The 13,670-nt window shown below is 44.9% G+C and overlaps 1 protein-coding gene across 2 annotated transcripts in view; it reads left to right on the top strand.

Moving 5' to 3' along the window:
* PITPNC1 (phosphatidylinositol transfer protein cytoplasmic 1) overlaps positions 1–13,670 on the top strand; it is a 231,428-nt gene that overhangs the window by 174,248 nt on the left and 43,510 nt on the right. For both annotated transcript variants that reach the window (XM_045525869.1, XM_045525868.1), the window contains exon 6: positions 11,093–11,188. In XM_045525869.1, the coding sequence (XP_045381825.1) occupies positions 11,093–11,188 (96 nt within the window). The remainder of the gene's footprint in view (positions 1–11,092; positions 11,189–13,670) is intronic.

The following is a 13,670-nucleotide window of genomic DNA, read 5'->3' as shown; positions in this document are numbered from 1 at the left end:
GAGTTAGTGGCTTCTCAGGGAAAAAGCAAGTGCCCATCGTTTTTCTGTGTCAAGAACTCTGCCTCTTTGTGCAAAGGATTCATTGTTAGGACACCAAAAAAAAAAAAAAATGGGTTAGGGATGGGTGGGGACCAAAGTCACCTCGACATAGCAAACGCCAAACACAGAGGCTATTGCAGGCTGGCCCGGTGCAAGCCTGTGAGCACATCCAGGTTCAATATCGATTTGTCAACTTTACAGAAAACCAGCAGTTCTAGTTCCCAGAGACCACCCTGTGAATTGAAATAAGAAAGAACTGGGAGAAATTGAAACTATTTTAAGCTCGGCTTCTGAGACTTATTTTAGGAAGCATTATTGATCATACTGCAGGGAAACTGTACACCATCCCTTTGCCAGTCTCCACATGTGTGCATGGGAGGTGTTGGCCTTGTCTCATGAGACAGTCTGTGTGTCCAAAGGAGGTGGCAGCCTAGAGGAAGAATTTGGATTGAGGCTACTCTGCACCGAAATTAGACCAAGCTTATGAAAGGAGCCTTGTTGCAGCTGCCCTGGGAACCATAGCTTAGAAGCGATTTTGTGCCCTTAAAGCCTTTTTAGTAAATGAATTGAGTCATAGCATTTGTGACTCTCCACATTGCTTTAATGTACTTTTCTGTCCTCTTAATTAGTTGCCATGACCCAGAGCACCTGGTTAGAACATTGTTTTTCCAAACAGAATCTTTTTCTCATCAGTCACCGACCATGTCACTTTGATTACGGTCTCTTGAGCCTTCTTCCTCACCTTTTATGTCACCCGCATGAGCCAGGGTTTACCATATGTGGGACTTGGGGTCATGGCACGAAATGGTTCTCCGCCCCCTGCTGGTTTGCTGGAGCTCTTTCTAGACATAAACCCTGGAATAGAAGTGTCCTTTCCCTCAAAGGGATCACACTGTGAATTCATAGCCACTTTGTCATCCGCTTTTCCCCTAAGATCTCCGCCTCGCCACTTTCCCAGGCAGCCTCCGCTCTTTCATCTGCCTGTTCTCATTTTCCCCAGGTGCATTTATTGGTGGCTTTTCATGTTGAACTTCACTGATGAGCCGTGCCCTGAGGTATTCCTGTCCCCTGTCTCTCGGACATATTGTTGTGGTCAGGCTTCTGTCTGTTGTTTTGAATTTTCTGTGACCTTTGGGATGGGTAGAGAATGGAAGAGGACAAATGCCCACCATTGACCAGTCTGAAACTCCACATTAAATGTGTTCTTTTTGAGTTTTCTAGCCCTTTATTCTGCCTGCACACATTTAATAATGGAGAACAAAAAAAGGCCTCGTTGCCTTTATTCATGAATGTCCAGGACAGTAAGGCCTTTGGGAAGGCCAGCTCTTCTGATTCCAGGGACTGGAGAGTTTCATCTTGACCTGGAGAATGGAAGAAAGGGGTCCTGAAAAACAGGGAGAGTTGTATTCATTTCCTGGGGCTGCCATAATGAATTACCGTACTGGGTGGCTTGAGACAACAGAAATTTATTCTCTTTCAGTGCTGGAGGCTAGACATCTGAAATCGAGGTGTTGGCAAGACCATGTCCCCTCCAAAGGCTCTGCGGGATGATTCTCCCCTGCCTCTCCAGCTTCTGGCTTGTGGCTGCATCACTCCAATCTCTGTCTCTGTCTTTCCGTCACCTTCTTCTTCCCATGGGAACTATTCTGTATCTTAATTGTGTCAGTGTCCTCTCTTCTTATAAAGATACTAGTCATCAGATTTAGGGACCACCCTAAATCTGGGATGATTTCATCTCAATATCCTTGACTAAATTACATCTACAAAGAGCCTATTGCTAAATACAGTGACAATGTTGAGGTTCCTGGTGGACATGAATTTTGGAGGGACACCCCTCAACCTATTGTAGGAGTATTGAGACCTCTGCTTACAAAGATGCATCAACACATACCTTACAACCCAGCAATCCTGCTCTTGAGTATCACCCCTAGAGAAATGCGATCTGGTGTTCATGCAAAAACCTATCCACAAATGCTTTTAGCAGCTCTTTCATAATTGCCCCAAACTAGAAACAGAGGACTGCATAAACAAACTGTCACACAGCCACACAATGGCATAGTACACAGCACCAAAAAGGGATGAATTTTGACATGCACAACAATGGGAGGGATCTCAAAGGCATTACACTGAGAAGAAGCCAGTCTCAAAAAATTACATTCTATATGATTCCATGTATATGACAGTCTTGAAAAGGCAAAACCACAGGATGGAGAACAGACCAATGGGGTGGGGGGTGGGTGTGACTATAAATGAGTTTCTTGGGGTGATGGAACTGTTCTGTAACTTATTTTTTTGTAGTGATAGTTACAAAAATTCATGCATGTGTTAGAATTCATAGACTTGCACACCCAAAAAATATCATTAAAAAAAAGATGATTTCTGAGGCAGGGAGTTTAAAATAAAAAACACAGATCAACATATCTTATTAAAGGTGTTGAGTTGTCATTTGCATTTTGTGAATGACAAGATGGTACAAGATTTTGTATAAAGTTGATTTTTAAAATTATCTGTCCCATAGTAGAAGGATTGGAGGATTAAGATATGCATAACCTTTATGGCTGGTTGTAATTTCTTTCCTGTACTTGACTGTATTTTTCCAACTAAAGACATCTAGTTCCTGAGAAAATTTTTTTAAAAAAGAAGAAGAAACACCCTGCTGGGTGTGCCTTCTGTGCAGTCAGGGGCCAGACTGAACAATTGGAGAGTCCACCACTCGTTTCTTTGTGCTGAAACTGGGAATGACCACAATGTCAAATTTCCCCTAACTACTATTTTGCGAGCATTCTTGTCAGAGAGTTCTACTTAGGAGTTTAATTAGTTTAAACTAATATAGAGAAACAGTGTTCAATGACTAGTAAAAGAATCAAGCAAGGCTCCTTTCCTGACACCATGAATACTGAATTTTTTTAATCAAGGTGTCTCGAGATATAGGGGTTCTTTTCATCGTGCTTCTTGGCCCCCCAAAGACCCCAGATGGCATCCTCACTCCACAGCCAGTCACTCAACTGGGGGCTTAAGATCCTTCTTGGAAGCCCCGGCCATCCCCAAGGGTGTGCCAGCCTCCTGTGCTCACTGTCTGGAGACCTGAGGACAGTGTGCTCAGGGCCCTCGGACGGTGCTGAGGCCACTGCCTCACTCCACCCCACCTTCATCTCTGATTGAGGTGTCCCCACCACCAGGTGCTCCTCCCCTTCACAGTTCAACACCCCCCACCCCGTGCCATCTAAATACTGCAGCTTGTGTGCTCATGTTAGTGCTCCCCCCAGCTTGTCAACAGCACCGCTCCTCCTCACCCCCAGCGGTGTCCTCGCATCACCAGCTCGTGCCCCTGAAAGCTTCACCCCATCGTCATGTACTCAGTCACCCCCTTCCAAAACCCCATAACTAGAACAGTCTGGAAGTGTGACCTAGGCCCAAAGACAGCCTTCTGAAGCCAGGACTCCTTCTAAGTCCCTTCCTCCCAGTGTCTATTTAGAGCCCTTTAAAAGTCGGCCCCGATACACTAGAAGGTAATTGAGCCGTCAGTGAAAGGACACAGGGCAGCATAAGGAAGACAGAACAGCACAGCCATCAGGTCCCAGCAAGATTCACTGGGCATCCTCTAGGCTCCCCTGCCCACCCCGCCGCCCCCCCTCTGCACCCCTGCAGCAGCGCAGCACAGGTTCACTGGGGACAGGATTTTCTCAGACACTCCCAGGACAGAAACCTTTGCCTCCAGTTTGCTTTGTGACTCCCTGCTGGCTTTGGAAAAACAGTTTTCCCCTCTGCACTGAAGGCTTAATGATATTGTCCACCAGAGAGCATTCTCCAGAGAAGCACTGAGGTTTACCCAGCAGCTAAGACAATCTGGCCTAACCCTGACAGATGAGTTTCCTTTACTCAGCCTTAATACCCCTAAATCCTGTGGCAAGTGGAGCATTTGATGAGGATTAAATAAAAGCAGTGCACCTCCCACCATATTACCAGATGGGGCTCCAATTCCATTCCAAGAGCAAGGTCAGCTCAGGAGTGAATCTGGGAACATCACTTAGCCCAGAGCCCCAGCACCAGCAGGCAGTTCCCTGGGTGCCCCAGATGAAAACTTCAGCAGCCATAAACCATACCCCTGGCTCTGGCATCTCGGGACCCCACTGTAGGGCCACATCATGGGACTGGATACTCCTTTTCTCACAACCAGCCAGTCTTTTGAATAACACTCTTGCCGGCCAAATGAGAACTCTGGGCCCAGGCCACTATGAACGTATGTTGACTTCCCTCCTCGCTGAATCTGAACCAGAGTATTCTTGTCTGAAGCACACCTTTTAGTACTTAGTACCTTAACATATACACACTATATGTCTATGGTGTCAATTGAATCTTGCACTAAATCTAGTCTTTACAAAATCATAAGCCCCCTGGAGAGTGGACCTTATCTTCCACATGTTAAGAGTCACGGTGTTGAATGCATAGTAGGTACTCAATAAATACTTGCTGATTCCTTGATTGCTGTGCACCTAGCCTCTTCCTCTCTTTAGATCACTGTCCTTAAGTACAGTAATTCGATCCTCAGAACAAGTAACCATTACTCTCTATTCTGGAAAATAGAAAAAAAATAGAGGCAGAAAATGTTTTTGACAAGACCAGTGAAGACGGTCCTTTTTAGTGCTGTCCTATGGCCATGTGCAAGACAAGTTGAGATGTTCTTGGGTTGGAGCCTAGAGAGTATGTATTTATGAAACAGTCACCATTGACTTGCGTAGCTGTGAAAATGTTCTCGGTGAGAATATCAGTAGAGATGGGGTAATGAGAAGATGACTTTTGTCACTGATAACCTGGACTATTTTTTTCATGACTGTAAGTGCTTTTCAGGCTCTCCCCAACTGGATTCGCTGCTGTTAAATAATAATCAACAACCCATGAACCATCTCCAGCTCCATATGCCTGAAAGTATTAACCAGTGACCAGTATCCCCTTCCCTCCACCAAACCACTTTGCAAATCCAGAGCCTGAGAATGAAGGCATTGTTAAAGCAGTGCTTCTGCTTCCAGTGTTCTTGCTTACTGAGTCTGTACTTTGTTGGTATGTCCTAGTCGATTGCTTCCCCCTGAGAGCTCCCAAATCCAAGGTGGGAAAAAATGTTATAGTAGAGGAGAACAGTGGCTTAGCTAGGCTTCTTTGTCCCTTTAATCATATCTGAAGCATAAAATAAGATGAGTGGTATATTTTTTTGCAAAATCCTTACTAATCAGCCACTTTTACACTGCATCCTCAGTGGCTTGTACAGATGGCAGAAAGATAAAAATCCACATGGCTACTAGGTCTAGACCTTCCCTCACTGCCCTCAATTTTTAGAAAATAATAGACTTTATTTTTTAGAGCAGTTTTAGGTTTACAGAAAAATCGTGCAGAAAATACAGAGAGTTCTCTCGTCTGAGCTTGGGTCTTAAACCAGGAAAGTTACCATTGTAGAGAAAGGGGCTGCAGAATCCATGATTCCTAAGACTGTGGGTTTATGAAGAGCCACCCCACATCATGTTCTCGATAGGCTGTAATAAGAAAAATCACAATATCTAGAAACAAATCTAGAACTGAACCCAGGGAGATTATAAAATCTAAAAAGGCACCTCTGTTCAAGGAGAAATCTAGAGTGTTATGAGTCACATTCCCAGTTTGTCAATGTGCCCCTCCCTTCTCAGTTAAGTCCACATGGCATATAATAGTTCATCACATGGATTTATCCTAATTTCCTTGGCCATTCTCCCGTAGTGGGACAGTTAAGCTGTTTTCTTTCTTTCTCTATCTTTTTTTCCCTTGCCATTACAATAATGTTACAATGAAAATCTTTGTGCATAAAGCTTTTCCTTTATTTAAGATTCTTTCCTTAAGATAAATTCTCTAAGCATAAGCTTACTAGGTCAAAGTATATGAAAGTTTTTAAGATGCTTGATGCTTATTGTTCATAGTGCTTTACAAAAAAGGGAAAATTACTCCCTTTTTATTTGGGGATCTATGAGATAGTGTTTATTCAGGAGATTTGCCTTCTCCTTGTAGTATTGCTCGGTTCATATTAAAGATGTCTGCGCCTGTGATCACAGCTACTTGGGAGGCTGAGGCAGGAGGACTGCTTGATTTCAGGAGTTCGAGACCAGTCTGGGCAACATAGCAAGACCCTGTCTCAAAAAAATGAGTTTGTCCTATTGAGTGTTCATTCCCTAGTGATCGGGGAAGGTCTCTAGTTGATTCCCCTGACCTCCCCCCTATTCACTGCAGGTGATCCACAGATAGATAATAGAAGGGGAGGAGGATAAACATATTTCCCCCACCATGTCTCTGATAAATACCCAAAGACAGGATTGATATTACAGGTGACATAGGAAGAGTTCCTCAGTTAACTCCCAAACCCAAGTCCCATCTCAGAAGGAGACAAATTCTGCCCAAGAAGCAAACAAGACAGTGAAGGGGCACAGCTCTCTGGTGCCAGGTGCAATCCCATGAAGCTCTGGCTTGGTGCATCACCAAGAGGCACCTCATCCTACCTACAGCTATCTTAGCAGATCTCTTTCTCCACTTCAAAGAGCCAGCAGTTGGACCAGAGCTCTGGTAGCTGCTGCTGCTACCTCTAGAGAGGCCCAGATGAATAGTTACTCTTGCAGATTGTTTTCCTTTGGGACCTGGCTAAGCCTCTGTCTGTTTGTAACAGTGTTGGCTTAACTCTGTATCCTGCCCTGAACTGAGTGTGAAGACGAGACTATTTCACCCTGGCTGTGCCCTCCAAGTATACTATATCATGCCCACCACCACGTCCCACTTCCGTGCAGCAGCCCCTCTGTCCATCACCCAAGTCAGCTGGCTGTGGGCTGAAAGAACAGAGAAAGAACAAATCAAGGAACAAGATGAAGGAGACTAACATGACCCAGAGGTCACTCTCAATGTCATGGACTTTTTAACTGGGAGGAATTTTAGTGGTCATCAGGATCACTTGATCCCAGCCTCATTGGGGTCACAGATCTCCTTAATGATCACATGAAAGTGGTTGAATTCTCTCTCTAGAAAAATATACCTCACCAAATTCCAGGATGTTTCATAGACTCCCTGAAACCCATCCACCTAAGCTTTTCATTTTACAGACAAGGACACGGAGGTCCAAAGAAGCTACAGGGTCTTGCCCAGGGTTACACAGAAAAGATAACTGAATTCAAACTCAGCTCTCGTGACTGCCAGTGTGGGACCATCAGCCCATACTAGGAGGTTTCCACTGTACGTTGAGGCCTATATTGGGAATTAACGGGAAATCAGAGTGCTTACAACCAAGGAATAGAACGCAGACTCATAAAAGGAAACTAAGATCAATTATCAAACAATATCCCTTCCACAGATTCCTCTTTGGAAGGTAGAAGCTAATGCTGTCCATTAGTTCAGCAGGCACTAACTGAGCACCTATGAGCATCTCCGAAAATCTCTGATCACTGGAGATTAATTATTTATTAGAAATTCAGACTCATTGTCATCTCAAGCCTGAAGAGGACATTGAGGTCCTCAAAGTGATGTTTTGTGACTTTGTTCAGGTGGTGGGTACCCCACCCTGAAATGTTTATTGCAAAGTTCAAGTAAGGCAACTTTCCTGTGCTTTCTATTTCATAGACCTTGGCACAAGAGTTAAGCATCATATTAATGACGGAGATGAGAAGTTGGACTGAAGAACACCTAAGTAGATCCTACTGCAGCCTTAGCTATTCAACAAAGGAGCGGAAGAAACTGTCATTGGGGAGTTCTCAGTGACGGCTACTCAGGACATACATTTTATATGTAGCTGGAGAAGAACCAGACTCTAAATTTATCTTTCTAGAAAGAAGCAGGAAATGCTTTTGCCTGATATTTATCTTATCAGTTGGGTGCTAGGAGGCAGCCTTTTGTCACAGGAAAACCTGGTTCTGGAGCCTGGAGGCTTGCCCTTGAAGAATCCGAGCTTCTCTACTGACCAGCAGGGTGACTTGAGTCAAGGCTCTTTACTTCTTTGAGCCTTGGTTTTCTCATCTGAAAAGTGCGAATAATATTACTGTCCTCATAAATGTTGTTGAGTCAACATTAGTGGCTCCTCTCCCTAGCTTTACAGCCTTCTTTTTTTTTCTTTTGGAGCACATACTTTATTCTGCCTTGTATTTTTGGTAATAGCTTCCCAGTCTGTCTCTCTCACTAGATGGTAACTTCTTAAGGGCAGAAACTCAGCCCTCCTTATCCTTGGGAACTCAGTCCCTAAAACCCAGAGCAGCACTTTGTATGCCATGGGTGTATCAGTCAGGGCCCAATCAGGAGATAGAAACCACACATTACCTTGAACGGGAGGAATGTAATATGAGGAATTATTAATCTTTTTTTTTTTTTTCTGAGACAGAGTCTCACTCTCTTGCCTGGGCTAGAGTGCCATGGCATTAGGCTAGCTCACAGCAACCTCAAACTCCTGGGCTTAAGCGATCCTCCTGCCTCAGCCTCCTGGGTAGCTGGGACTACAGGCATGCACCACCATGCCCGGCTAATTTTTTTTTCTATTTTTAGTTGTTTGGCTAATTTCTTTCTATTTTTAGTAGAGATGGGTCCTCGCTCTTGCTCAGGCTGGTCTCAAACTCCTGACCTCAAGCGATTCTCCCGCCGCAGCCTCCCAGAGTGCTAGGATTACAGGTGTGAGCCACTATGCCCGGCCAGAATTATTAATCTTTGATAGGAGCAACTATAAGGATGTAAAGAGAACTCTACAGGGTACCCTAAAGCTGAAAGAGAATGCCCAAAGAAGGACAAACTTGGAAGGGGCCCCCCTCCAGGGCTGAGCTTTAGATGTCATTGAAGATGTGGTTGTAGCCCACAGAATGGCACAGAAGTTCACAGGGTTGCCTGAGCCAGAGCTGATTCCTAGTGACGGGCAGCAGAAAGCCTTCTGGGGCACAGGCAAGATGTCATAGGTGTGTGGTAGATGGGTAGGTGTGTGGAGGGAGTCAGGGCACGATACCCAGGCCTGGAGCACACGGTGCCTGCATGGGAGGCAGGGGGATCAGTGAAGTGCTTTCTGGGCCCAGGCCAGGGCTGCAGGCTCACTGAGCCACTGTGCACTCTAGGCACGCAGCTGGGGCTGAGCACCGCTGAAAGTCCCCACTGACAGACTCTGCAGCCAACAAGATCCAAACCTGAAAGGGAAATGCCCTCCTTCCTGCTGTGTCCGTCCAATGCCCTCTGCTGACAGTGCTTAGCAGTGCCGCGCTCACTGTCAAGGAGACATGCTTACAGGGTCCAGTCCACTGTTACAGAGACAAAAGGGTGAATTGGGAGCTGAGTGGCAACATTGCTGTAACTGGTACAATGGGTGATCAATAATGTTTGAATCAAATTAGGTAGAGCCACGCACCTGTCAATGGCCCCCTTACCTCCTGCTTATTTTCTTTTCTTCGAATCCCATGCATATTACCAGCAATAAATGTCAAACCTCTTTAACTTCTTTCATAATTTACTTTCTAGAAGCTCATTTCCCTCCAGGGCATTCTGTTTGCCTTCTTAATGAGACACTGTCTCTCTTCTCCTGGCTCACACTTAAAAGAGACTCATGCAAAAAGAAGGGGAGGGGGGAGGGACTAATTCACAGAGACAATCTGAGACCCAGGACTTCATTTCACAACTTATTTCTCCACTTGAACTTGTTCCTCCACCATCTGTTTCATTTAGAGGCAATCCACTTGTCCCTCCCGAACATTTTAGGAGTGTCCCAAAGCACTTGACTTCAAGTGGCAGTGGAAGGAATCAGAGCTGATCCAGAACCAATCTTTCTCTGCCTTTAAGGAAAATGCAGTGGTCACCTCAGACCAGACCCAGGAGTTAATCTCCTTGGACAAATCTGAAGAGTCCAGTCTCCAAATATTTTAGAATGAAATAGGCAATTGAGCAAACACCAGGCTTGGAGGATAATTACAAGCACAAATATTATTCAGAAAGCATTTGGAAAGGACTAAGAGTTTCAACTTGAGAAACCAAGAAGAGTATGTGGCACCTACAGAGTCCTGCAGATGCTCTCTTGTGGGAGATCGTGTTATTAACAGGCACCAAATTTGAGTCAAGACAATGTTCTTTAGCATCAACCACCCTGTTCTTCCAAAATATTTCATTCTCTTCGGGAGAGTCAAATGTAATTAGTATTAACCGGTGATTCCCTGCAGGAACTAGCTAAACAGTGAGATGGGGGCACTGTTAAGACTTCCTCTAAGAATGAAGTGGTTTTCCAAACTTAATCTGTTTACCATCCTTCAGATGGATGATCATCCCTTTAGACCAGAAAAACGGCAATGGGAAAAACTGGGGGAACTTAATCTTTCCACCAAATTTTGTATCTATATATTGTGGTTGTCTTACATATCTTTTTTGCAAGTGATAGCCATTCTGGACCAGTGCAACCTAGAGTAGACTAGCAGGAAGCCATCTTGGTATCTTGTTACCCCTCTGAGTACCAAGGAAATCGTGCTCTTAAATGATCAAGAAACATACATGTGTTTATCCCTGTGTAATGAGGCTGTGGTACATTTTCTTCTTTTGGCTTACCTGTATTTTCTGCAAAGAGACTGTATTAATGGTGAAATTAAATATATATACAAATTTTAATGAAAATACACACCTTTTGGGCTATATCATCGCTTTTTGTCTCAAATCTAGCCAGACCCTTCCCAGCCTCTTCATTCCCCTGTTCGGATTAGCTGCCAAAAATCAGAAGACTTCAGTTTTAGAAAAGATTTTTTGGAAGAGATTAATTTCCTCACTCTTGAACTTCTAAAAACATCCCACTGTTTCCTCTGCCCCTCACCAAGCAGTGATTGATGCTATACCTGCCTCCGATATGACAAAACCTAAGTGATGAATAAAAAGCCTTTTATGATTCTTGCACATTCTGAGGCGGGGAAAGCGCTAGCCAGGGGCACTGAGCCGTGTGAAGATGCTCTGTGGGGTGTCATTCTGCCTCGGGCACTGTTGTGCCGCCCTACGGGCACTTTGGAGGTTATCACCTGGTATCACTAACCTTTGATATGTCACTGTTCTTTTTCAGATTTTTGACAATGAAGCCAAAGACCTGGAGAGAGAAGTTTGCTTTATTGATATTGCCTGCGATGAAATTCCAGAGCGCTACTACAAAGAATCTGAGGTAAGCAATAGTTGGGGTGACATGTGGAAGAGATTCATTCATTCATTCATTCATTCCACAAATATTTATTAAGCACCTTCTAACCTGGGAGACTTCCATCTGTCTTTGTGTTGATTTGCTTTGCTTTCGTATCTTGCTGGGTTCTTTAATATTCTCACAATTAAGTCCCTACTCTTCACGGCTCCTCATTGGCTCCAGCTGTGACTCAATTTTGATTTAGTTTCCTGTCTCCTACACTCTGCTATCTTTCTGGGCAACATCAATATCCACAAGGCTGAGCTTTCGAACACACTCGCCTCTCTGAAAACCAGCAGCCTCTCTCCCCTCCTGCATGCTCTGGGAGGAGAGGGACTGTGTTTTATTTATATCTTTGGAGTCTAACACAAAGAAAACTCAATCTAGCTTCAAAATTTTGATGTCTCATCCCAGCACTGAGTCTCTCTCTCAAAATAGCCAGCACCTTCCTGAGGGCTTCTTATTTGTTCTTCTTGGCTGAGAAGTATTGGAGGATTTCTTTCTCTCTGGTTTTCACCCTACCAGAATCCTTCCTCTGCCTTAGTTCTCCCTTTTTATCTTATGGTCCCTGCAAGTCACCATTTATATCTGTTTAGTTTCTTATTAATGACTGCTGACGGAACTTGGGTGACCCGCTTGTAAATAACGTCGCAGCCCTGCAATGACAGGAGATGCAGGGCTATTTTAGCCACCAATCCCAATATATTTGGAATTGGGCCCCAGACTTGTCCTTGAGCCATAACAGGTGGACCTTGAAACTGCTCTCTCAGATTCATTTAGGCTGATGAAAGACGTGATAAGTAAACCCATTCACAATGAATGCCAGCGTTACACAAGCAAACTGGGCTACCCATGTGGTTCGGGTTTTTTTGCCTCCACATCTGGGGATTTGCTTGAGTGTAAAAGTCTTACCTGATCTCAGCACATGCTTAGCTGTTCAACTGTAGGCATGTGCTCCTCAGCTGCTGTCCCTGCAGGGACCGGAGAGAGGCTGACATGGGTCACTGTGTGGCTCACATCCACCCAAAGTCCCAGCATTTTAACGTCATCAACTCTCATTACGCCCTGCAGCCAACCACAGCTGTGCACTTTAAGATCAACAAAGTTAAATGCTCTCTGTGTAACTGTGGACCTGCTGAAAAGAGATACACAGGGCTCCATGGGCACTCTGTGGTTTCAGTACTTAACGAGGCTTTGATGACATGCAGAGCGCTGTGCAAAGCATTGGGTGAAGCTGTGGCTCTTTGAGCCCCGTGGGCTGCTGTCCTGTCTGGACATCTTGGCCTCTTTGGGAGCTCTGGGCCTTCCATGTAGGTAACATTGCCAGAAAACCGTGAACTAATTTCAGCTCTTCTCTTAGAGTGCTTTGGTGTGGTCCTACCTGCTCCTTAGGGAGTTCCCACTTGGTTCGGTAGAAAGCCTTGAGACAAATATAGAATATTAATGAAGAAATCAACACGTCTCATTTCTAGTCAACGGGTGCCTGACTCGTTTTCCTGTGGTTTTTGCTCCCAGGAACACCGCCAGAAAGCTGCTTTTTATCTGCACAGATATTTGAGGAGCTTTTTTCTTAAGGCTTCACAGTCATTCATGCACATGTCCATACCTCTTTCCCTGGGTCATAAAGTATTCTTTCCTGGGTGCAGTTTGATCAAGGAAATGAGAGATGAATAGACACTCATCCAATAAATATTTACTGAGTGTTCACTGAGTGTCACATGCAGTGTTAAGACGGGGACATGGCAATAAGCCAAAGAGACACTAAGGGTCCCTCCCCTCTGGACATTCTGAATCTAGCAGGGGAGTCCGATGATAAGGAAATAATCACACAGATATATATGGAGTAAAAGTCACAAGTGCAAGAAGGAAGGTACAGGGAGAGATGATAAGGAAACTGGATTTAAGAGTATGGGATCCAGAGAGATGTTCTGGAAGAAATGGCAGTCATGCTGAAACCCGCTGGATGAGAAGATCTGGGGACAGCATGCCAGATGGAAGCAGAAGCATGTGCAAGAGCCCCCAGGTGACGTGTGTGAGGAGCTGGCAGAGGCCAGTGTGGCGGCAGCAGCACCCACGAGAGGAGGAAGCACATAAAGGGAGGTTGGAAGGAGGAAGGGGCCGTGCTGGAATACTTGGGTTTTATTCCAGTGCAATGGAATGCCTTGCAAGGAACTGAAGCTCGGGCATCATAGGATCTGATTTATACTTTGAAAAGATTTCTCTGGATGGAGAATGGACTGGAGGGGGCAGAGTGGAAGTCAGGAGACCACTGAGGTCATTACCGTGATGCATATTATTGGCTGCTTGGGTTATACAGTGACTTGCACTGGAGGGCTGGCAGCAGAGAAAGAGGAGCGGACAGTTTGAGGTATATTTTTAAGGTAGAGTTGACAGGGATTGATCAGGGACCAGATGTGGGGGTGAGAGAGAAGGAGGAGTTGGGCTGACCTCAAGGATTCTGGGTTGG

This window comes from Lemur catta, chromosome 15 (genome assembly GCF_020740605.2).
Source record: "Lemur catta isolate mLemCat1 chromosome 15, mLemCat1.pri, whole genome shotgun sequence".
NCBI classification, from domain to species: Eukaryota; Metazoa; Chordata; class Mammalia; order Primates; family Lemuridae; genus Lemur; species Lemur catta.
The sequence above is the reverse complement of the archived record's forward strand: the minus strand, read 5'-3'. Positions and strand labels throughout refer to the sequence as shown.